General features: G+C 36.8%; 1 protein-coding gene across 1 annotated transcript; it reads left to right on the forward strand.

The window, feature by feature from the left end:
* The first annotated feature begins 4455 nt into the window (after positions 1-4455).
* LOC140013411 (uncharacterized) lies at positions 4456-5475 on the forward strand. Its single transcript, XM_072062685.1, has 2 exons — positions 4456-4604; positions 4953-5475. The coding sequence occupies exons 1-2, from the start codon at positions 4456-4458 to the stop codon at positions 5473-5475; spliced, it is 672 nt and encodes a 223-aa protein (XP_071918786.1).
* Positions 5476-24672: the final 19197 nt, after the last annotated feature.

Consider the following 24672-nt stretch of genomic DNA (forward strand, 5'->3'; position numbering starts at 1 on the left):
GGGGGGGGGGGGGGGGGGGGCACTGGTGGCTGAGGACGTGGGCTGAGGGGCATGCCTTTGACTATCAAATTTCAATCTTTTATGGCTTACGTCAGAAGAACACACGGGTCCACCCGACGGCAAACGCCAACTTCGTCCTGCTTTTCTTTTTAACCCTTTTTTTTGCAATTAACAATAGCGGTAAAATATTAGTGACCATTTCATAGTTTTGGGAAAATTTGGACAAGGGACAAGATACGAACAGCGGAAACTCACAAGAAGGGTTTCGATAAAGGGAATAGAAAAAGTGGAAATTCACAAGTAAGGTGTAAGTTTTAGAATATTTATAGGTGGGGTATTGAGTTACTATTCATAAATTATACTAAAAATGTGAGGACCGAAATTTTCTTTACATGGTTTATTTATTTATTTATTTGTTTATTCATTTACTCCAATTAATTTATTACATTCATTTTAATTGCATTTGCATGGTACATTGGCTCATTTTTATAATTTTAAAACATTTGCTTGTAAAGTTAATTTTTCTGTCGCATGATTAGTGAAAATTAGTGAATACACATTTTTCGAGACGATATTTGGTCTAAAAGTGCAGTGGTCTTAGAGAGTTAAGAATGATCAATTATAGTCTAAGAAAAATTAATTGAGAAATTAGAGGTGAATAAGTGAGTCGAATTAATCTCAATTAGGAGCACTAATGGGTCACTATTCAATTGTTGACTTTTGCACCAAAAGTAACTATATGTCGTATCTTTCTTTCATCCAAATCATTTCACCAAAATCACACACAAACTCTTTCTCTTCTCCCTCTCTTGGCTGAGCACTGCATCCTCCATTTAGCCAAGAAAGTTTCAATCTTTCTTCTTCATTTTGCTCACTAAAACTTACTCCAACTTTGCTCACTCTCTTGGATTATCCTCAAGCTTAGTTGGAGACTTGGAGGAGGAGAGACTCTTGGTGGTTTAGAGCTTGATTTCTTGTGGTTTTGCTTACTACTCTTGGAGGAAAGGTAACCCTCAAAGCTCCCATTTTTCTTTCATCTTTTAATTAGTTTTTTGTTAGTTTTTAGCTAAATGAGCTTGGCTTTGTTGATGGGTTCCATGAACCTTGACATTAGGGAGATGCCTTGAGAAAAATTGTTAGGTAGTGGCGTTGAAGATTTCTTGTTTGTTTGGTTGTTGTTTTAGTGATTTCTAGCTTGGTTTTGGTGTGAGAGTTGGAGAGAAAAATTTGAAGAGAAAGAAAAAGCAAGGCTGTCCAATTTTTGCTGGCTTGTTTCTCTTGTTTTAATTTCAAAATTTGTAGTTATATTGATGCAAAAATATTTACTACGTGTTGGGTTATATGTGTGTAAATTATGTTCCAAAAAGCACTTTATTTGAATGAGTTAAAGTTAGGTTAAAGGGAGGAAACCAAACCTGAAAATTTCTTATCAGTGCAGCCGACTAGTGTGTACTAAACAGCACATAATTTTTCGTATAGGAGTCGAAATCAAGTGCCGTTTGAGGCAGGTGAAACTAGACTCCGAGGGTTTTCTAACGGTATACAATGCACTTGCTAGTTCGTTTTCTATAAGTTGCAGTGAACTGGCAAAGTTGGCTATTTTCACTCACTATTTTAAACGAGAGTCAAGCACAGCTGTAGTTCGTAACTCATTTTCACTCCCCTTACGAAATGAATTTGAAGACAATTTCTTCTAGTGATTTTTAGAATTTCGAATCTAGTTTTCAACGCTGTTAACCACGCTAATTTTGGACTTGTGTAGCCTTAGATATGACCTAATTTACAAACAGTGTCGGTTGTTTCAAAGCTGAAATTTCGTGTATCAAGTTTCAAAAATCAGCTTTAGGAAAACTGTTGTATCTTGGTGTAGAAAAATTCAAATTGAGTTCTGTTTATTGCGTTTGAAACCGGACTTGGAGTTCTTTCAGTGGTATAAATTTCAAGGGCTAGTTCAATTCCTATGAATTTTGCCAAATTTTCAATTTTACTAAAATTCTAGACTGTTTTCCCCTGTTCTTGCTAAAGCAATGATTTGGAACTAAAATATGACTAACTTCTGATTTGAATCTGGAAAAAGTGTCTTCTAGAGAGTTTTATTTCATTGAGTCTATTTTTTAACGGTATAAGATTACAAATTTTGGATTTATGAAACTCAAGTTATGATTTTTCAAAGAATGTTGCCAAAACTGAATTTTAAGCAAAAGCTTAAAAAGTGGATTGGGAACATTTTCTAGGTTTCAATCCTAACTTTCTTGATTATTTGCATTTCATTTCATACTTGAAAAATGAATTTCACCTCTTAGTCTTATGCCCTTGGTTTCCATGAAAATGAACCATCAATTGGAACGTTTATCTAGAATAATTCTTTAGGAATTTCCCTAACTTTATATTTGAAACTTGAAACTTTTAACTTCAATAATTACTATGAAAATAAGTAGCGTTTTGATGAATTTTAACTCCATAAGTTTAAAAAACGTGAACACTCCTTTATATTCTAAAACTTGGACATAGGATTAGAAGTTTTAAGATATGAAAACCATTTTTTCTTTCCACGATTTTCGTGCCAAAAATTAAATATGGTACTCTCCTTTTAAAATAGAAATTTCTTGGCACAACTTGACTCAAAAACAACTTTTGAGTCCCCCTTGAGTATTGTTTCAGTGATTAAACGAAAAGTCCCTTTTAATTTGACTTGGACTTGTAGCTTTTGAGTGTGGGTAGCATGAGGAAATTTTCTTATTAACCTTGGTCGAATACCTTGGTAACCGTGATTGTGCATGTCTCAGGTGATCACGTGTACACCGAGGAGCTCATTTGACCTCTTGCTTTTACTCTCGTTTTGCTCTTGACTTTTGATGAGTGTCCAGTTCATGCTTCATGTTGCTATGATTGAAATGATATTTGTACAAGTGCTATGTGATTTGTGAACTTGCCGAGGCGAGGGTGTACTTTATCGCCCTCGTCCTCTCCCTCTTGAATGCTTGCTATTTGAAATATGAATTTGTCTGACTTGTACTTGTGCTCAAGCATGTTTTGACTCGTGAACACTAAACGACAGCATGTACCACACTCTATTTGGGTGGGAGGTGCCTCTCATCCCGACTCAATGCTATGATCGATTTTAAACCGATTGGAGTGTTGTCTCATTGACCAATTGTACTTGTGGGGACGCCAACTCAAGCCAGCAAGGGCTTGGTTGAAGAGTTTCGTGAACTTTGGGATCGTGTACTTGACTTGCTTGGATATAGTCGAGTAATATCACATCTTATTTGACGTGCAGGCCCGGCAAAAGGTGTAACGGTGGACGGAAATTGGTGAAAAGTGGGGTTCTACAGACTTGTTACTTGTTTGGTTGACAGAGTGTCAACATTTGAAAAATGTGGTTCAAGAGTATCGTGAAGCAGTGTGGATTCAGCTTTTGAGAGCTCCTGTATCCTTTCTACTTGTGTTTTACTTTCTATTTGTGCACTTAAATGAAATTTCATGTTAAGTCACTTTTAAGTATGATATTTGATTTAATTTGTGTTGCTTGCTTGCTTGCTTGATTTTCTTGATCTCACTGAGCCATAGTTCACCTTAAATTGTTTTCCTTAACAGGACTTGGAAGTGAAAGTTGGTAGCTCTAGACTAGCAATTTTTTTTTGTTGAAACTAGTGAATCTTTTGTATGACATTGGAGACATTCGAAGTGTAAATTTTGTTATATTTGGGGGTTTTAGACTGTAATTGTAAATGGTAGTTTTAGAAGAATTTGGCTTGTATATTCAAATTATTTATTAATCCTAAATCTATAGTTGACTTGTGATTCTCTATTAAGATAGAATGAGTACATGAGTCCTGACGAGAATTGAGTAGGCGCTCCGCTGATACCCTAGGATTCGTCCTAGGGAGAAGTGGGGGTGTTACAGTTGGTATCAGAGCGCTAGATTTGAATTACCTAGAATAGTCTTAGGAGTTCTTAGTCGTGAACTTTTGGTTATAGAAATCCGTGATAAATCTGAAGTTAAATCTTTGAATGGCCCTAGTGATTTCAAGGATCTAACACTAAGCTTGTGGGTTATTTGTAGGATATGGATAGTGGTAGCGACAGTAATAAGATCGAGGGACCTTCCCCAGTGATTCGATTTCGAACGGTCGGAGGCGGATCCCCTCTTCGGTGGTCACCCGCCAGTCGAGTTAGGACGTGCCCGTGCCGAGAGAGATTCTCCTATCCTAACCACGTGGTGTTAAGGGTAGTTGAGGAGAGGAGACAGTGACCCATGACCTCAAGGTAGCTCGAGTAGAGAGAGAAGAGATCAGGGCCACTATAGAGGCCCAAACTGTCAGGATTCAGAAGCTAGAAGTTAGGGTTCTCGAAGAGCATTAGAGGGCTAACGCCTCCCACGCTCAGTTTTAGGCGACCGATAGGCACCTCATTCGGATTATAGAGGAGGTGAGGGATCGTGTGTATGGCATTATGGCGGAGTGTTTGACCATGCCTGATCACATAGAGGAGGCCATGGGTAGAGGTGGAACTTGGGATGTTACCCCTAGTGATGAGGTGAAGATAAAGCCCAGGGAGAAGAATCCCGAGAACCCCAAAGAGAATCCTTATGAGGATGTGGGGTCTACTAGTTCGGTCCACTTATATTAGTGATCTTCTAATCTTTTTACTTTTGCTAAGGATTTAGAAGAGATGATCCTCGCCTTGAGACCTTTTGTATTCTGTTGCATGTACCCCTAATATTTTGTGGCACTTGGATGCCTATGTCCTGTACTCGACATTGTTAACTTGTTTTATGCACTCTTGACTTGTAACATGGCTTTTAGTTTATGTAAAGAATTATGTTTTAATTTTAAAGTGTTCTTGCAACTTGCATATGTTTTTAAATTTCTATACTTATTTACCTTTTTAAATTATGCATTAAAACTCTTACGGGGAACTAATGCCTAATTTGCTAATAAGATTTATAGAAATTGTGAGATTTGGGTTGGTGAGAGGAAATTATTGGCAGATTTAATGAGTTTAGCAATTAAGCGATATGATGTGATACTTGGGATGGATTGGTTAGCTCGATACCATACTCAATTGGATTGTAAGATGAAATTAGTAGAATTACGCATCTCGGGGAAAGCAACTTTGAAGTTAGGTGTGAGGGGTAGACTAGCATCGTCTGTTCTAATTTCAGGGATTCGAGTTAGAAAATTGTTGAGTAGTGGGGCTAAAGGATATCTAACTTTTCTTATAAACACACCTGAGGACAAGGTGAAGTTAGAAAATGTGCCAGTAGTGAAGAAATTTCTCAATGTCTTTCCTGAGAAATTAGAAACGTTGCCTCCAGAGAGAGAAATAGTGTTTAAAATTGATGTAGTTCCGGAGACGGCACCTATCTCTAAAACGCCTTACAGGATGACTCCAATTGAATTAAAAGAATTGAAATTGCAGTTGCAAGATTTATTAGAAAGATGCTTTATTAGAGAAAGTGATTCACCGTGAGAAGCTCCAGTGCTCTTTGTTAAGAAGAAAGATGAAAGTTTAAGACTATGTATAGACTATCGAGACTTGAATGATGTGACTATTAAGAACAAATACCCTTTGCCTCACAGAGATGAGTTATTTGATCAACTGCAAGGAGCATGTGATATTTTTCAAGTTAGGTTTGAGCCACCTGTATTAGCATTGCCGAGCGGAGGAGATGGTTTTGTGATTTATACAGATGCTTCAAAAGATAGTTTAGGATGTGTATTAATGCAAAATGAAAAAGTGATTGCGTATGCCTCCAGTAAGTTAAAACCTCATGAGCAGAATTACCTGACCCATTGTTCAACTTTGCTCATTCTCTTGGATGATCCTCAGGCAGTGGTGTTTTGTGAGGACCCGAAAATTTTCTTATTTTTATCGAATGTTATTGGTTTATTTAAATATTTATTCACCATTTCTCCGAATAATTTATTTCAACTATTTTAAGTCCATTCGTATGGAACAATGTCTTCCTTATGTTTTTAAAACGTTCCGTTAGCAAATTTAATTTTTTGGAGGTTCGTTTAAGTGAGGAATAATGAGTACATGTGTTTCGAGACAAAATTCTATCCGAGAGTGCAATTATCTTGGAGAATTAAGAATGATCAATAGTAGATTAAGAAAAGTTAATTGAAGAATTAGAGGTAAATGAGTTCTGATTAAGCTTATACCGTGTTCGCGTCGAAAGTTTTCGAATATCTCATCGTGCGACAAATTGGAGGCTTGAGGAATTAATATGTGTGAGTACTCATGGTTTTATTTCCAAAATAGTTATTTTTATGATTAATTATTCAAGTATTAGTTAGTTATATTAAATTGCCTTGATTTTGATGTAGATATGTTATATAGATTGTGTGGAAAGTTTTCATTAAAAATCACTTGATTTGGTTGGGTAAAAGTTGCATTTTCGAAACATGTTCAAACCTGGAAAACGTGTACAGAGGTACTCTGGCAGCGAACTTTAAATGATCATAACTCTTTGCTCCGAAGTCGAAATCATGTACTGTCTGTGGCATTTGAAACTGGACACTTTCAGTTTTCTAACAGTATAAAATGCATCACCTAATTTGACTTGAGTGAGTAGTACCAATTCTTCAAGGTTACCTGTCCTGTTTTGTTACTCTGCTAGAGAGTCAATGAGGTGCTGGGACTTGTTGCATGAATTCAAACTAGCTATGATCTAAATTTCAAAACCATTTCTTATGATGATTTGTAGCCTTATGAATGTAGTTTCCAAAGCCACCAACCATGATCAATTCTAAGTTGAATTGTCTAAGTTATGGGCAAATTACAGAATTGCATCAGTGATTGAAAACCCTAATTTTGGCTAGCCGAATGGCTTACCGCGAATTGGGACTTGTTATTTTGAAACTTTTGGTATTAATCACCTATCAAATGCATGTTGGAGGTTTATTAGACCTTTTCTTCATAAATGAACTATGTTTGGGATGATTTCATTGGCCAAAGGTTCTAAATAAGGGAAACGGAAGCATAAGGCAGAATTGCCTTGGAAATTCCTGGAACTTTAGTGGTCTTGTTAACTAACTTCCCGTATGAATTTTTGTATGAAATTTGATAGAGGAGTATCCCTTATATGGTAGTGTAATCACACCAAATTTGGTGCCATTCCAAGTTCATTTCGATGCCCAACTGATGTCCCAAAGTTCATGTTTCAAATCTGAAAAATTGCCCAATGGTCTTCATTTTGAACCAACTTTGAGCTGCTATATCTTGGCGCTCAAAACTCCAATTCATGATCTATGTGTTGTGTTTTAAACTTATTATAACTCTAATTGAGTTTCAAATTTGAGAGGCTAGTTCGCATTCTGTGAATTTTGCCGAATTTCCAAAATTTGCCAAAAACCAACCCCGAATCTGTCTTGTGAGTCCAAATCAGCAATTTTAAGCTGAAATTTGAGTATCTTCCATTTTGAATCATGGAAAAGTGTCTTCTAAGAACTTTTAGTACTTTGGAAGTAGTTTCCAACGGTATCAAGTTTTCTAATTTTGAACCTATAGAGATCGCACCTCAAATCTGAAATTTCTGAACTTAAAGGAAATTGAGTTTTTAGAACTCTCCATTTTCCTTCGATTTTGGGTGATCGTTTTACACTTGATTTCAAAGATGAAAATTATATTTTTCTTGTATTATTAAACCCCACTTTTGAGCCTCAATCTACGAAAAATTAACGCTCATTCTTATGATATTCTCTAAGATTGTACAAGTGTGCAATCTTCCTTGATAATTGGGGATTTTAAGTGATAGTGAGTGATAGTTAATTATTGTTTGCTCAGGCACTCGAGAAGACCTTCAAGAGGACCTCACAACGGACGCTTAAGTACTTGAATTGCACAGCACACTCTCCTTTTTACTAGGTGAGTGTCAAGTGTATGTGAATTGTTACGTGCTTAATTGTTGCTAGTGATTGAAATTTTGGAAATGTTGAGTCGAATGTGTATTTTACCGCACTCATTCTCATTTGAATAAATCATGATTGAATTTATTGAAATGAAATGAATGGACCAAAATATATTGAATGGATTGAATGAAATGGAATGATATGCTATGACTGCATACGTCGTTGGAGTGAATCTTCTCGACTCATAAATGTTAAATGGGGGACGCCCAAACTCATAGGCTGACCCTGCGACTCGAGCCGTCATGGATTTGGTCGAAAACCTTGGTAAGCCATGAGAATAACATGATAAGATTGATCTATTAGAGAGATCTCACTTGACATAATCGTATAGTATCGCCTTATAAATGAAGTTCGGGTCCGATGCGATGTATGGTGGACGGAAATGAGAAGTAAGTGGAGTACTACGGATTTGAAATACCGACCCGGTTGACGGAGCATCATCACAGGAAGGTATACGATTGAGGTTCGGCACAGCAAGTGGGACTTAGCTCCTGAGAGCTCTTATATTCTTGAATTGTTTCTGTTTACTTTTCTCGTCCGAATTGTTATTTACTTGAATATTATGGTTTTACTTGTTAAATGGGATTGTTGCTTGGACAACGTGCTTGCATGTGTGTTTTTAGCCTCACGAACAATTGCTCACCCTGTAGATTTGTTTTCCTTAACAGGAACAGACACGGAGTGAAACTTGGAGAAACCTTTAGGATGAACTTTTGTACTAAGGTTTCGAATGTAACCGACTAGACGTCTTTTGGCAGTTGTATATTTTGGAAAAGTTGATGTATTTTGAACTTGTGGTGTAAGCTCGGATATTATTTATGGAAGCGACTTCACTTTCTTACTTTGTCTTGTCGTATTAGCTATTACTGTATTAAGTTTGAATGGGAATTGTATCGAGTCCTGACGATAGCTGGGCAGGCGTCCCACGGATACCCTTTGGTTCGCCTTAGGGAGAAGTGGGGGGCATCACATGTTTATCTTGAAAAAGTGGAGACATTATCTATATGGGGTGACTTTCGAGATTTTCACTGATCACAAGAGTTTTAAGTATTTATTTTTTCAAAAGAAGTTAAATTTAAGGCAACGTAGATGGGTGAAATTTTTGGAAGATTATAATTGTATGCTTAACTACCACCCTGAAAAAGGTAATGTAGTGGCAGATGCCCTAAGTCGTAAGGTGCAAGTGGCCAGTTTAATGGTGAGAAAATTGGAGTCAATACCTTATGTTGGTAGAATTCGCTTATAACAACAGTTTTCATTCCTCAATACAAATGGCTCCTTACGAAACTTTTTATGGTCGAAAGTGTCGATCTCCGATTCATTGGAACGAAGTTGGGGAGAAGAAGATTTTATACTTGACTACCGTACCTTGAATTGAGGAAGCTTTTGAGAAGGTGAAATTGATACGTCAAAGGATTCGAACAGTTCAAAACCGCCAAAAGAGCTATGCAGATAATCGGAGGAAAGATTTAAAATTTAAGGTTGGAGATAAAGTGTTCCTTAAAATTACACATTTGAAAGCGAGTCTAATGGCGGGAAAAGGAAAGAAGTTATAATCGAGATTTGTATTATAAGGTTATCCAACGCGTAGGGAACGTGGCTTACAAGTTGGAATTACTTTTGAGTTTATCCAGAATTCATGATGTCCTCCATGTCTCCATACTTAAGAAATATCATCCCGACCCGTTCCATGTGTTACGATTGAAAAAAGTAGAAATTGATGAGAATTTGTTATATGAAGAAAGGCCGGTAAAGCTCTTAGATCGAAAAGTGAAGGAGTTAAAACGCAAGCAAATTCCTCTAGTGAAGGTTTTATGGAGAAATCATGGAATCGATGAAGTAACTTGGAAAGTGGAAGAGGAGATTCGAAAGAAATATCCAGAGTTATTTGTAGATCAAGATATGAATTTCCAGAACAAATTCATTTAAGGAGGGAAGGATGTAAAGACCTGAAATTTTCTTAACCTGGTTTATTTATTTATTTCATTATTTATTCATTTACTCCAATTAATTTATTACATTCATTTTAATTGCATTTGCATGGTACATTGCCTCATTTTTATAATTTCAAAACGTTTGCTTGTAAAGTTAATTTTCTGTCGCGTGATTAATGAAAATTAGTGAATACACATTTTTCGAGGCGATATTTGGTCTAAGAGTGCAGTGGTTGTGGAGAGTTAAGGATGATCAATTGTAGTCTAAGAAAAGTTAATTGAGAGATTAGAGGTGAGTGAGTTGAATTAAAATTAATTAGGAGCACTAATGGGCTACTATTAAATTGTTGACTTTTGCACCAAAAATAACTTTATGTCCCATCTTTCTTTCATCAAAATCACTTCACCAAAATCACACACAAACTCTTTCTCTTCTCCCTCTCTTGGCTGAGCACTGCATCCTCCATTTAGCCAAGAAAGTTTCAATCTTTCTTCTTCATTTTGCTCACTAAAACTTACTCCAACTTTGCTCACTCTCTTGGATTATCCTCAAGCTTAGTTGGAGACTTGGAGGAGGAGAGACTCTTGGTGGTTTAGAGCTTGATTTCTTGTGGTTTTGCTTACTACTCTTGGAGGAAAGGTAACCCTCAAAGCTCCCATTTTTCTTTCATCTTTTAATTAGTTTTTTGTTAGTTTTTAGCTAAATGAGCTTGGCTTTGTTGATGGGTTCCATGAACCTTGACATTAGGGAGATGCCTTGAGAAAAATTGTTAGGTAGTGGCGTTGAAGATTTCTTGTTTGTTTGGTTGTTGTTTTAGTGATTTCTAGCTTGGTTTTGGTGTGAGAGTTGGAGAGAAAAATTTGAAGAGAAAGAAAAAGCAAGGCTGTCCAATTTTTGCTGGCTTGTTTCTCTTGTTTTAATTTCAAAATTTGTAGTTATATTGATGCAAAAATATTTACTACGTGTTGGGTTATATGTGTGTAAATTATGTTCCAAAAAGCACTTTATTTGAATGAGTTAAAGTTAGGTTAAAGGGAGGAAACCAAACCTGAAAATTTCTTATCAGTGCAGCCGACTAGTGTGTACTAAACAGCACATAATTTTTCATATAGGAGTCGAAATCAAGTGCCGTTTGAGGCAGGTGAAACTAGACTCCGAGGGTTTTCTAACGGTATACAATGCACCGGCTAGTTTGTTTTCTATAAGTTGCAGTGAACTGGCAAAGTTGACTATTTTCACTCACTGTTCTAACCGAGAGTCAAGCACAGTTGTAATTTGTAACTCATTTTCACTCCCCTTACGAAATGAATTTGAAGACAGTTTCTTCTAGTGATTTTTAGAATTTTGAATCTAGTTTTCAACTCTATAAACCACGTTAATTTTGGATTTGTGTAGCCTTAGCTATGACCTGATTTACAAACTATGTCGGGTGTTCAAAGCTGGAATTTCGTGTATCAAGTTTCAAAAATCAACTTTGAAAAATTGTTGTATCTTGCTGTAGAAAAATCCAAATTGAGTTCCATTTATTGCGTTTGAAACCAGACTTGGAGCTCTTTCAGTGGTATAAATTTCAAGGGCTAGTTTGATTCCTATGAATTTTTCCAAATTTTCAAATTTCACTGAAATTCGAGACTGTTTTGCCCTGTTCTTGCTATAGCAGTGATTTGGAACTAAAATTTGATTAACTTCTGAGTTGAATCTGGGTAAAATGTCTTCTAGAGAGTTTTATTTCATTGAGTTTATTTTGCAATGGTATAAGATTTACAAATTTTTGATTTATGTAACTCAAGTTATGATTTTTCAAATAATGTTACCAAAACTGAATTTTCCTTATAAAGAGGCAAAAGTTTAAAAAGTGGATTGGGAATATTTTCTAGGTTTCAAGCCTAACTTTCTTGATTATTTGCATCTTATTTCATACTTGAGAAATGGATTTCACCTCCTAGTCTTATGCTCGTAGTTTCCATGAAAATGAACCATAAATTGGAGCGTTTAACTAGAATAATTCTTGAGAAATTTCACTAGCTTTATTTTTGAAACTTGGAACTTTTAACTTCAATAATTACTATGAAAATAAGTAGCATTTTGATGATTTTTGACTCCATAAGTTTAGAAAACGTGAACACTCCTTTATATTCTAAAACTTGGGCATAGGATTAGATGTTTTAAAATATGAAAGTAATTTTTTCTTTCCTCGATTTTTGTGCCAAAAAGTTAAGTATGGTACTCTCCTTTTAAAAACAAAATTTCTTGCCACAATTTGACTTAAAAATGACTTTTGAGTCCCCTTTGAACATTGTTGCAGTGATTAAGCGAGAAAGTCTCTTTTAATTTGACTTGGACTTGTGGCTTTTGAGTCGGGGTAGTATGAGGAAATTTTTTTATTAACCTTGGTCGAATACCTAGATAACCGTGATTGTGCATGTCTTAGGTGATCACGTGTACACCGAGGAGCTCGTTTGACCTCTTGCTTTAGCTCTCATTTTGCTCTTGACTTTTGGTGAGTGTCAAGTGCATGCTTCATGTTGCTATGATTGAAATGATATTTGTACAAGTATTATATGATTCGTGAACTTGCCTAGGTAAGGGTGTACTTTATCGCCCTCATCCTCTTCCTCTTGAATGCTTGCTACTTGAAATATGAATTTGTATGACTTGCACTTGTATTCAAACATGTTTTGACTCGTGAGCACTAAGTGGCAGCATGTACCACACCCTATTCGGGTGGGAGGTGCTTCTCATCCCGATTCGGTGCTCTGTTCAATTTTAAGTTGATTGGAGCATTGACTCATCAACCAATTGTACTTGGGGGGACGCCCAAAACCCAATGGCTAGCCATTCAACTCAAGCCAACAAGGGCTTGGTTGAGGAGTTTGGTGAACTTTGGGATCGTGTACTTGACTTGCTTGGATATACTCGAGTAATATCACATCTTGTTTGACCTGCGGGCCCGACAGGGGGTGTAATGGTGGATGAAAATTGGTGAAAAGTGGGGTTCTGCGGACTTGTTACTTGCTTGGTTGACGGAGTGTCAACATTTGGAATTTGTGGTTCAAGAGTATCGAAGCAGTGTGGATTTAGTTCCTGAGAGTTCCTATATCCTTTTTACTTCTGTTTTACTTCCTATTTGTGCACTTAAATGAAATTTCATGTTAAGTCACTTTTAAGTGTGATATTTGATTTAATTTGTGCTACTTATTTGCTTGCTTGATTTTTTTGGTCTCATTAAGCGTTAGCTTACCCTAAATTATTTTCCTTAATAGGATTTGAAAGTGGAAGTTGGTAGTTCTAGACTAACGGTTTTTTTTTATTGAAACTAGTGAATCTTTTGTATGACATTGGAGATATTTGAAGTGTAAATTTTGTTATTTTTTGGAGTTTTGGACTGTAATTGTAAATAGTAGCCTTAGAAGAATTTGACTTGTATATTCAAATTATTTCTTAATTCTAAATCTATGGTTGACTTGTGATTCTATATTAAACTAGAATGAGTGTGTGAGCTGTGATGAGAGTTGAACAGGCGCCCCGCTGATACCCTAGGGTTCGTCCTAGGGAGAGGTGGGGGCGTCACAAAAAATGTTTGTTATATGTACATTTTTTGGAAAAATCCTTCAAAACATTTATCATGTTTTGTCAAATGAATTTTTTCATTTTCACTTTTAAAATGGTAACTTGCGTCTTTTAGAAAATCAAATCGGTAAAATTTGGTCCCAACTTAAATTTTCGATCACTTTTTACCTTTAATTCATCACGTGATCTACACAAAACCTTTTTTTAGAAGTAAAAAGGTTAGATCCCATTTGTAATTAAATAAGTGATCCAAATCATATTTATTTTGCCTCTAAAAAAGTAAGATTTGACCCAAATCGTATTAAGTTTTCTCCTTAAAAAGTGGTATCTAATTCAATCTGGATTGATGTTTGCTATTAAATGTGAGGACCTAAATTTTCTTTCTTTTAGAATATTTTATTTTATTTTCTCGCATGCATTTTCTTCATTATACCCTAATATATTGATTTTTCAGAAATTTTTATAAGTAAATATAGTTTTTTTAAAATCATTTTTCTAGTATAAATTAGTTCGTGCGAAATTAGGAGTGTATACCTGGCGTGGGACCCGCTAGTGTGGGAAGTTTGATAAAATTCGGCCAACTAAGTTAAATTTTGTATACCGGGTTTAATTTATCAGGTGTTAAGAGATAATTAGAGGTCACCTATATGGACTATCATTGGAGAGACAAAATGATAGCTTTGAAACAAAAAGGTGACAAGTGTCACTTGGTGACTTAATCTTGGACTTTGACCACTATTCATTAACTTTACTAAAATCCCAAAATTGACCAAAAAATCTTCATTTCCCTCACGCCTTTGGCCGGCCCTCTCAACAAGGAAAGAAAAGAAAACTCTCAACACTCTTGCTCTCAATCTTGCTCAATCTAGCAAATCCAACCGATTAAACTTCCAATTTCTCCAAAAAAATCCTTAGTTTAGTAGTAGTAAGGTTGTTGGTGAAATGGTTTGGAAGAAAGTGGTGCTAAGTTGCTTCCTTTCTTGAGGTTGTAAGGTGAGTAGCTAGGGAATTCTTTCTTTGGTCTTGATAATGTCAAATTAATGACTTGTGTTGGTTAAAGATGTGATTTTGTGGAAGATTTCATGGATTAAAGTGAAGTTAGTTAAATTTCTGATTTCTTTTGGGATTTTTTTGTTTTCATATGATGATTATGGTTGGCCTTGGATTGATGGCTCTAAATTGTGTTAAATGGATCCCTTGTGCGTTAATTGCGGTTATTTGCGGAAAATTTCAGCTTGTGCGTCAAATTTCAGTGTTAGGATTCCAATTTGCCCTGTTCTGCCCGGTTCTGTTTGCCCTTGTTAGAGGCCGAATCAGGCTTAGGTTAAAACATAAAAGTTGTAGAAAATGGTGTTAACTAGCCTCCTACAAATTTTCAGCTTAATCGGAGTACTGTACCATGTGAAATGACTGAAGTACCATTGACTGCCCATGAATCCTGTTTCGCGGACAGATTTCTGTTTTCGTGGAGTTTTTCATTTTTGACCATGAAAATGCATTATTTAACTTTGGAGGTCTTCATAAGAAATATAGGTATATGTCTTGGCTTCGAAACGCCATAAGATATACCTCAATCGAATTTCGGTAGCCTGAGTTATTGTCGTTCAATCATAGTGTGGTTAACTAGTCTGATTGTGAGATTTTGGTTCTGTAATTTGAAAATTTGACCTAGATACACTACGAACTGGACTGAGTGGTCTTCATCAAAGTTGTACCTCTATGTATTAGGTTCAAAATGGTTTAAATTACACCACAATCTGATTAGCGTAGCTTCAGTTGTGATCGATACGCTAAGAGACGTCAAACCTGCTATTTAGCTTTTGTCCTTAAAACTTGATTTCCAGTTGCATTCCTAGACTTGCTTTGTATTTGGATGAACTTGAGCCTAGTTGAAGGGCTATTGTATTGAGATTTTTTATATGTTGGATTGGATTGAGTTGAGGAAAAATAATAAAGCTATAAATGGCTGGAATATAGCAAAATACAGAGGGCATGCTGCCCAAAATTTTAGGGCTACGCAATTCCTTCAAGTTGAGTTGATCTTAGTAAAAATGAAGGGTTTTGGGGATTGTTTGTAACCCTAGGACCAAGTGTTATCTTTTTGCTCAAAAGTCATATTTTATTTTTTTGTACTAGTACTTAACCTGGAAAGGCGCACGACATGTAGTCGAGTCTCACTTGTGCATTCCGTTTACTCGATTTTGGATGTGAAACCTTCAATTGTTTTACTTTGGTTATTTTAGAGTTTCTTGGCAATTAAAGCCAGTTTGAAGTGAAAACTTTCGAAGTATCTGTATTTGAACCGGTGAGTGTACCATTCCCCTGAATTATTACTAAACTGATTATCTGTACTTGCAAATTGCTATTTGAATGTATTTCCCGACTGTTTATTTTGTACGAGACGAGGGTGTACTTTATCATACTCGCTCTCTAGCCTGTGTGACTTGTTTCCTGTATATACTTGAATCTGTTACCTGCGCCTATTATAATGTCATTTGGAAGTGCATCCAACGACCTTCCTGTTAAATCTGAGCTCAACCTCATGGGGAGTTGATTGAAACGAGCCAGCAAGGGCTTGGTCGAGAAAATTGACAATCCATGGGTGCCTGTTCCTGGGGAATCTATGGGTATTAGAGACTCTGAATTTCTGGTGTACTCGAGTATTACCATTCCTGTTCCTGTTTGGCGTTCGGGTCCAGTAAGTGGGTATGATTGGTGAACGGGATTTTGGCGTTAAAGTAGTGTTCTATTGGATTGGTTCCTTTATTTGAACGTTGACGGAGGGTCAACGAGGTTGGATCTAGTATGGCAATGGGGATTTGGCTCCTGAGAGCCACCTGTATCCTTTACATTGTGGTGTTCGTTCATTTCTCGTATTTGATGTGAATAAGTGCCTTAAAAGTGATTTCTCATGATTTCTACTGTTTATACTTTTGGTACCTCATTGAGCTTCTAACTCACCCCGTTCCGTTATCCTTGTTTTCCTTACAGGGAACCATCTTTTGGACTAATGATCATTTTGAAGAATGAGTTGAGCTTGTATAAATACCTTTTTGCATAGCTCCTTGGAAGTTGGAAAACTCTAGATGTACCTTGATCCAAATATTTCCCTTTTGATTTGTAAATTTGAAACGTATGTGTATAAAACTGTTTAACCATGCTCATGTATCCTATTTGGTTTGGAAATTTTTTCTCCTGAGTTATATAACGTTATCTGTATTCGATTGGATTTTGGTTGGATGGTGACGTGGCAGTCACTATTCATTTACGGTTCCAATTTTTCATTTTTTTCATTTTCATTTTGCGATTTTGAATCGTGTAAGTGCGCTATTTTCCTTCGGAAGGTCTTAGATTGTGTATAACTGTCTTAGTAGTCTTGGCGATAGTTGGGCAGGCGGTCCGCCGAACCCGTTGGTTCGCCTTAGGGGTAAGGTGGGGCTGTTACAGGTGGTATCAGAGCTACTTCGTGTGGTCTCTGCGCAGAGTGAGTTTGGGGCCAAGTGGTGTTGTGGTCTGGCTCATGTGAATGAGTGTAAGGGGCTAAGTACTCTTTTGAGCATAGGTTATGAATCACGGTGTACTATAGGGTTCAAAACATTAGTCTGGGACTTGGAGACTATAGATCTATATGTCCAGTAGGAATTACAAATGTGGATGATTTACTCTTGAGAATGACCAACTCAAGTGGTGAATTATCTTATTTTGGATTCTTGTACCTGAATATGAAAAGGGATGAAAGCCTAGGTTAAAAATGACTTGGGCGAATTAGAAATTTGATTATACGGAACTCTATATGATGTGTAGAGATCACTAAGGATGATTAACCCTGCCTAAGATATAAATTGTGATATTCTTGTAAATTATGGATGGAACCTTAGGGGGAAGGGGGAAAAAAACTTCTTGTTAGTTGCTTTTGTACTCTTGGTCTAGTTCTGTGAACTACCGAATGACCCCCTCATTTCTATAGGATTTCCTTTGCTTGTATCTGACTGACTGTTACTGTGTGATTCATTGATATAGTTGTGTTATATGTATATTTGCTTTTGAATTGATTCCGACGTATAATATATATATATCTGACTGACTGACCTCGCTAGTTTGTATCTTGTATTCGCGCCTCAAGCCTAGATTAGTTAATCCAATGGAAGGAACACGTAGTGGACGAGGCTGTGGCCGGGGACGTAGGCAACCCTCGAATGAAGAGGAGAATCGGGAACCAATACCTGAACCCAATCCCAAACCTGGAGTGGATCTTAACGTTCAAGTAGCTACCGCTATCCAGCGCATGACTAACCTATTAGCTCACGTAGTAGAGCATATGGGCCAAAACCCTATTTTCAACCTGAAAACCCTGGTAACCATATAGAGGGGGAGGATAGGGCTCTCGAACGATTTTAGAAGTTCTCGCCACCGAAATTTCTTGGAGGACCCGACCCTGACGTGGCCGAGAGGTGGCTAGAGAAGATGATTGATATTTTTGCCGCGTTACACTATACTGAGGAGCGACAGGTGACATTTGCCGTCTTCCAACTGGAGCGAGCAGCCCGTTTTTGGTGGAATGTAATAAAATTTTTTTGGTGGAATGTAATAAAATTAAAATGTGAAAGAGCACAAACACCGAGGACGTGGGCGAACTTCATGATAGAGCTCAACGCGAAGTATTTCCCACCCCTAATTCAAGAAAAGAAAGAAAATGAATTCATTAGACTTCGCCAGAGAGCCCAGACTGTCACCGAATATGAGAGCCAGTTCACTAGGTTGTCGAAATTTGCTCTCGAGTTGATCGTGACTGAGCAAAGGAGGATAAGACGTTTTGTCCAGGGCTTCAATGTTGAGATTCAGAAGGATCTGGCTATAGTTCAACTGAACGCCTTCAGTGGCGCGGTGGAAAAGGCTCAATGAGTAGAAAGCGCGAGGTTGCAAGTTAGGACCTTTCAGGCAAAGAAAAGAGCTATTCCTGAAAGTAACGTCGGACAAGCAGATACGAGCACACCTCCCAAGCTCGGAAAGGGAACTGGAGGAGTAAGATTTCCTGGAATGTCAATTGGGGCTTTACAGAGAGGCTCGGGCTCTACTTCTTTAGGTCCCTGCGGGTATTGTGGAAAGCCGAATCACACGGAGGATGTCTACCGGAAGAAAATATCTACGTTGCGGGAGTGCAGATCATCAAATCGCTAATTGCCCAGGCCAATCTCGAAACAGGGGTGAGAATCGACAATCAACCAAGACCAACTCTAACCAGTCGAAGGGGGAAGGGACTGGACCGAAGGTGTCGGCTCGGGTATATTTCCTATAGTCAAATCAAACCCCTGACCCAACGGAGGATGTAGAAGGTACAATATGCCATTTACGTTAGATTTTATAGATCCGGGTGATAAGAAAATTTCGAGAACGAAATTTCTTTAAGGGGGAGAGAGTGTGAGAACCCGTAAATTTTCTTTCTTTTAGAATATTTTATTTTATTTTCTCGCATGCATTTTCTTCATTATACCCTAATATATTGATTTTTCAGAGATTTTTATAAGTAAATATAGTTTTTTTTAAATCATTTTTCTAGTATAAGTTAGTTCGTGCGAAATTAGGAGTGTATACAGGGCATGGAACCCGCTAGTGCGGTAAGTTTGATAAAATTCAACCAACTAGGTTATGTTTTGTATACCGGATTTAATTTATTAGGTGTTAAGAGATAATTAGAAGTTATCTAGATGAACTATTATTGGAGAGACAAAAGGATAGCTTTGAAACAAAAAGGTGACAAGTGTCACTTGGTGACTTAATCTTGGACTTTGACCACTATTCATGAACTTTACTAAAATCCCAAAATTGACCAAAAAATCTTCATTTCCTTCACTCCTTTGGCCGGCCCTCTCAACAAGAAAAAAAAAAAGAAAACTCTCAACACTCTTGCTCTCAATCTTGCTCAATCTAGCAAATCCAACCAATTAAACTTCCAATTTCTCCATAAAAACCCTTAGTTTAGTAGTAGTAAAGTTGTTGGTGAAGTGGTTTGGAAGAAAGTGGTGCTAGGTTGCTTCTTTGCTCGAGGTTGCAAGGTGAATAGCTAAGGAATTCTTACTTTGGTCTTGATAATGTCAAATTAATGACTTGTGTTGGTTAAAGATGTGATTTTGTGGAATACTTCATGGATTAAAGTGAAGTTAGTTAAATTTCTAATTTTTTTTGGAATTTTTCTGTTTTGATATGATGATTATGGTTGGTCTTGGATTGATGGCTCTAAATTGTGTTAAATGGATCCCTTGTACGTTAATTGCGGTTATTTGCGGAAAATTTCAGCTTGTGCGGAAAATTTCAGTGTTAGGGTTCCAATTTTTCCTGTTCTGTTTGACCTTGTTAGAGGCCGAATCAGGCTTATATTAAAACATAAACATTGTATCAAATGGTGTTAACTAGGCGTCTACAAAATTTCAGCTCAACGGAGCACTGTAGCATGTGAAATGACCGAAATACCCTTGACTGCCCATGAACCCTGTTTCACGGACAGATTTCTGTTTTTGTGGAGTTTTCCCTTTTTGACCATGAAAATGCATGATTTGGCTTTGGAGGTTTTCATAAGAAATGTAGGTATATGTCTTGGCTTCGAAACGCCATAAGATACACCTCAATTGGACTTCGGTAGCCTGAGTTATTGTCTTTCAATCATAGTGTGGTTAACTAGTCTGATTGTGAGATTTTGGTTCTATAATTTGAAATTTTGACCTAGATACACTACGAACTGGACTGAGTGGTCTTCATCAAAGTTGTAGCTCTGTGTATTAGGTTCAAAATGGTTTAAATTACACCACAATCCGATTATTGTAGCTTCGGTTGTGACCGATACGCTAAGAGACGTCAAACCTGCTATTTAGATTTTGTCCTTAAAACTTGATTTCCAGTTGCATTCCTAGACTTGCTTTGTATTTGGATGAACTTGAGCCTAGTTGAAGGGCTATTGTATTGGGATTTCTTATATGTTGGATTGGATTGAGTTGAGGAAAAATAATAAAGCCATAAATGGCTGGAATATAGCAAAATACAGAGGGCATGCTGCCCAAAATTTTAGGGCTACGCGATTCCTTCAAGTTGAGTTGATCTTAGTAAAAATGAAGGGTTTTGGGAGTTGTTTGTAACCCTAGGACCAACTGTTATCTTTTTGCTCAAAAGTCATATTTTATTCTTTTGTACTAGTACTTAACCTGGAAAGGCGTACGACATGTAGTCGAGACTCACTTGTGCATTCCGTTTACTCGATTTTGGATGTGAAACCTTCAATTGTTTTACTTTGGTGATTTTAGGGTTTCTTGGCGATTAAAGCCAGTTTGAAGTGAAAACTTTCGAAGTATCTGTATTTGAACTGGTGAGTGTACCACTCCCCTGAATTATTGCTAAATTGGTTATCTGTACTTGCAAATTGCTATTTGAATGTATTTCCCGACTGTTTATTTTGTACGAGATGAGGGTGTACTTTATCACACTCGCTCTCTGGCCTGTGTGACTTGTTTCTAGTATATACTTGAATTTGTTGCCTGCGCCTGTTATAATGTCGTTTGGAAGTACATCCAATGACCTTCCTGTTAAATCTGAGCTCAACCTCATGGGGAGTTGATTGAATCGAGCCAGCAAGGGCTTGGTCGAGAAAATTGACAATCCATGGGTGCCTGTTCCTGGGGAATCTATGGGTATTAGAGACTCTGGATTTCTGGTGTACTCGAGTATTACCATTCCTGTTCCTGTTTGGCGTTCGGGCCCAGTAAGTGGGTATGTTTGGTGAATGGGATTTTGGCGTTAAAGTAGTGTTCTACTAGATTGGTTCCTTTATTTGAACGTTGACGGAGGGTCAACGAGGCTGGATCTAGTATGGCAATGGGGATTTGGCTCCTGAGAGCCACCTGTATCTTTTACATTGTGGTGTTCGTTCATTTCTCGTATTTGATGTGAATAAGTGCCTTAAAAGTGATTTCTCATGATTTCTACTGTTTATACTTTTGGTACCTCGTTGAGCTTCTAACTCACCCCATTCCGTTATCCTTGTTTTCCTTACAGGGAACCATCTTTTGGACTAATGATCATTTTAAAGAATGAGTTGAGCTTGTATAAATACCTTTTTGCATAGCTCCTTGGAAGTTGGAAAACCCTAAATGTACCTTGATCCAAATATTTCCCTTTTGATTGGTAAATTTGAAACGTATGTGTATAAAACTGTTTAACCATGTTCATGTATCCTATTTGTTTTGGAAATGTTTTCTCCTGAGTTATATAACGTTATCTGTATTCGATTGGATTTTGGCTGGATGGTGACGTGGCAGTCACTATTCATTTGAGGTTCTAATTTTTTCGTTTTTTTTCGTTTTCGTTTTGCGATTTTGAATCGTATAAGCGCGCTATTTTCCTTCGGAAGGTCTTAGATTGTGTATAACTATTTTAGTAGTCTTGGCGAGAGTTGGGCAGGTGGTCTGCCGAACCCATTGGTTCGCATTAAGGTAACGTGGGGCTGTCACATTAAAAATAGGGATCTAACCTTTTTGTACCTAAAAATGACTACATGTGGGTCACGTCATTATTTTAGACTAAAAAGTGATCAAAAAATTAGGTAGGGGCCAAATTTTATTAACTTAAATTTGTAAATGACGTAAAGCTAACATTTTAAAAGTGAAGGATGAAAAATATTCATTTAACAAAATATGAAGAATGTTTTGAATGATTTTTCTTATTTTTTTTATTTGTTGAGATGCACATAGAATTCATTAGGATGCACATTGTTATAAGAGTAATTTAGACATTTAATTATATATTTATTAGTCATTATAATTTATGAATAGTAACATATACTATATTTACAAATTTTCCAAAACTGACATCTTACTTGTAAATTTTAAATCTTCCTATTCTGTCTTTTTCAAATATTCACTTTAGTTTTTCTTTTTGTGCTTATGCTTTTTTTTTCTTTGGGTCTTTATGTTAATTGAAAAAATTTTATTATATTACTTATTTACATTTTTTGTTTTATTTTTTCCTCTTTATTGCAATTTGTTCCCCAATTTTTTCTTCTAGGGAAAATTACTGTTTCAGTCTCTTATTTTTTATATGTCAGTAGTTTAGTCTATTATATATCACAACTAGTCAATTCAGTCTCTCATCTTGACGATATGTAGTTAATGTAGGACTTTCAAAGAAAATTGGAGAGACTTCACAGAACAAGTAGCATGCATTTTACACATAGTTAAAACATAAGTGAAAATCACCAAGTAGTCTATCACATTTTGAGAAATTTCTTTTTGGGTCCTAGGTAAAGTACATAATAAGTCACTAAACTATTCTAAAATTTCATCCAACCTAGCATATTGCTTTTGGTGTCATCTAACCCATTGAACTTTTTATAGGGTTCCAATGTGATAGCTGCTCCACCTTCCCTTAGGGCATACCCCAAAAGTTAGCGGACTGCCTGCCCAACTCTCGTTAGAACTACTAAATTAAAATTCACATTAAGTACCAAAACGCGCAATTTAACTTCCATTCATCGACCCAGAACTATATACAATGGAGTCACTAACATTTCAAACTTAAAGTACAAACTAGAGTATTCAAACTTATACAAATACATGTGAGGTTTACTAATACAGAGGAACTTAAAAGAAAACAAAACTATAACTAGCTCTACTCTTTCCCCAAAAATCACGCTCCCAAATCTTCGCCCCCTGTAAGGAAAACAAATGTCACTGAGCGAGTTTTTGCCCAATAAGGTACCAAAAGGTCATGCAGTCACAAATCACATAGTTAGAACTTATTCTATCAAATATGTACATCAAATGGAGGAATAAGTAAACACTACAACTTATATAGAGCAGTTCAAGTAAAAGGATACAGGTGAGTCTTAAGAGCCAATTTTTCGTTGTATTAACTTGATCCAAATCCGTTGACCCTCCGTCACCGTTTAAAGAAGCAAAAACAATGACCGTAGATCTCCACTTTACACCAATTTTCATCCACCAAACATACCTGTCGCGCCCCATTTTTTGATAAATAAATAAATGGTTTGGAAAAATGTATTTTTGTGATTGGAAAATGAATCGTGATTTAAAAGAAAAATGGGTCGAAATTGGGGTTTGAAAATGCGACGATTTGACCCAAAAAATAGTTCAAAAAGGGTTTTTTTTATATGAAAAATGGAGTCGCCACTTGGTATAGAGTTAGGGTGTACCAAGTCACCCAAAAAGTGAATTTTTTAAAGAAAAAAAGTAGAAAACCCTTTTGAACGACTCCTAGTCCACGTAAACCAACGAAAAAGGTTCGGGAGTCACATTTGACGAAGGGGAAGGCAAGGATAAAAATCCAAGGCACCCCTTCGACCTAGCCAAGGCTAGTTGCGTTGATTTAATCAAAGATTTTCTTGTTTTAACCAAAGAATTTATTACATTTGGATGTACTACATGAATGCAAAACCCTAGACCTAGGGGTATTGGGGGGAAATTTCCCTTCAAAGGTTGAGTGGTGCCTATCACATTAATTGTGAAGCCCAATAACGATCCTTTGAAGAAACCACGAATAATGCAAGTGGGATGCAAATGAATGGAATGCATGTATGCAATGTGAGGATATGTGAAATGAGAAAAATAATAAAAATAATGGGATGCAAGTGGAGGTGTGCAAATGTATTTACAAGTGTTTGTGTGCAAGTGAAGGGATAAAAGGTGTACGTGTGCAAATGGGAGGAAAAAAAATGAAAGTGTAATGATAGAGTGGATGCATGAACCTAGGGAATTCATGCATAATGGGTACGGGGAGACCTAAATCGTGACTCAATTTGCCCTTTGATAGAGAGGATACAAGCGTGCTAAGGCTTAGAAAAAGCCACACTCGTCTATATCCCATATTTAAGGGGACTCTCAATCAAATGAACCCTATAGCTAGCATGAAATGCAAAAATCCTAAAATGGAGGGAAAAGGGGGTTCGAGGGGCATGCAAAATGATAAAACTAGAAAAATGCATGAAATGAAGTGAAACATGTAAACATGTACTAACGATGGGAAATCCCTAAGGGTCTAGCATTGGACTAGCCCATTCTATGAATTCCGACTAGCGTTGGACTAGTGGAAACGTACATTCATCCATTCCATTCATCTACACTATGAAAAGCGAGTAAGACATGCCAAATACTTATAAACACATAACACTTAGCATGCTTGACTAGATGCAAAATCCTAATAAAGCATTTAACATATAACACATAGGCATGCAACATTACATTTGCTA

This window comes from Coffea arabica, chromosome 8c, assembly GCF_036785885.1.
Source record: "Coffea arabica cultivar ET-39 chromosome 8c, Coffea Arabica ET-39 HiFi, whole genome shotgun sequence".
NCBI lineage: Eukaryota > Viridiplantae > Streptophyta > Magnoliopsida > Gentianales > Rubiaceae > Coffea > Coffea arabica.

Bases quoted from the DNA above. Each gene is read 5' to 3' on its own strand.
- LOC140013411 (XM_072062685.1), top strand. From the start codon at position 4,456: ATGGCGGAGTGTTTGACCATGCCTGATCACATAGAGGAGGCCATGGGT. The intron at 4,605-4,952 runs GTCTACTAGTTC...TAAGATTTATAG, and splicing joins AATCCTTATGAGGATGTGGG to AAATTGTGAGATTTGGGTTG.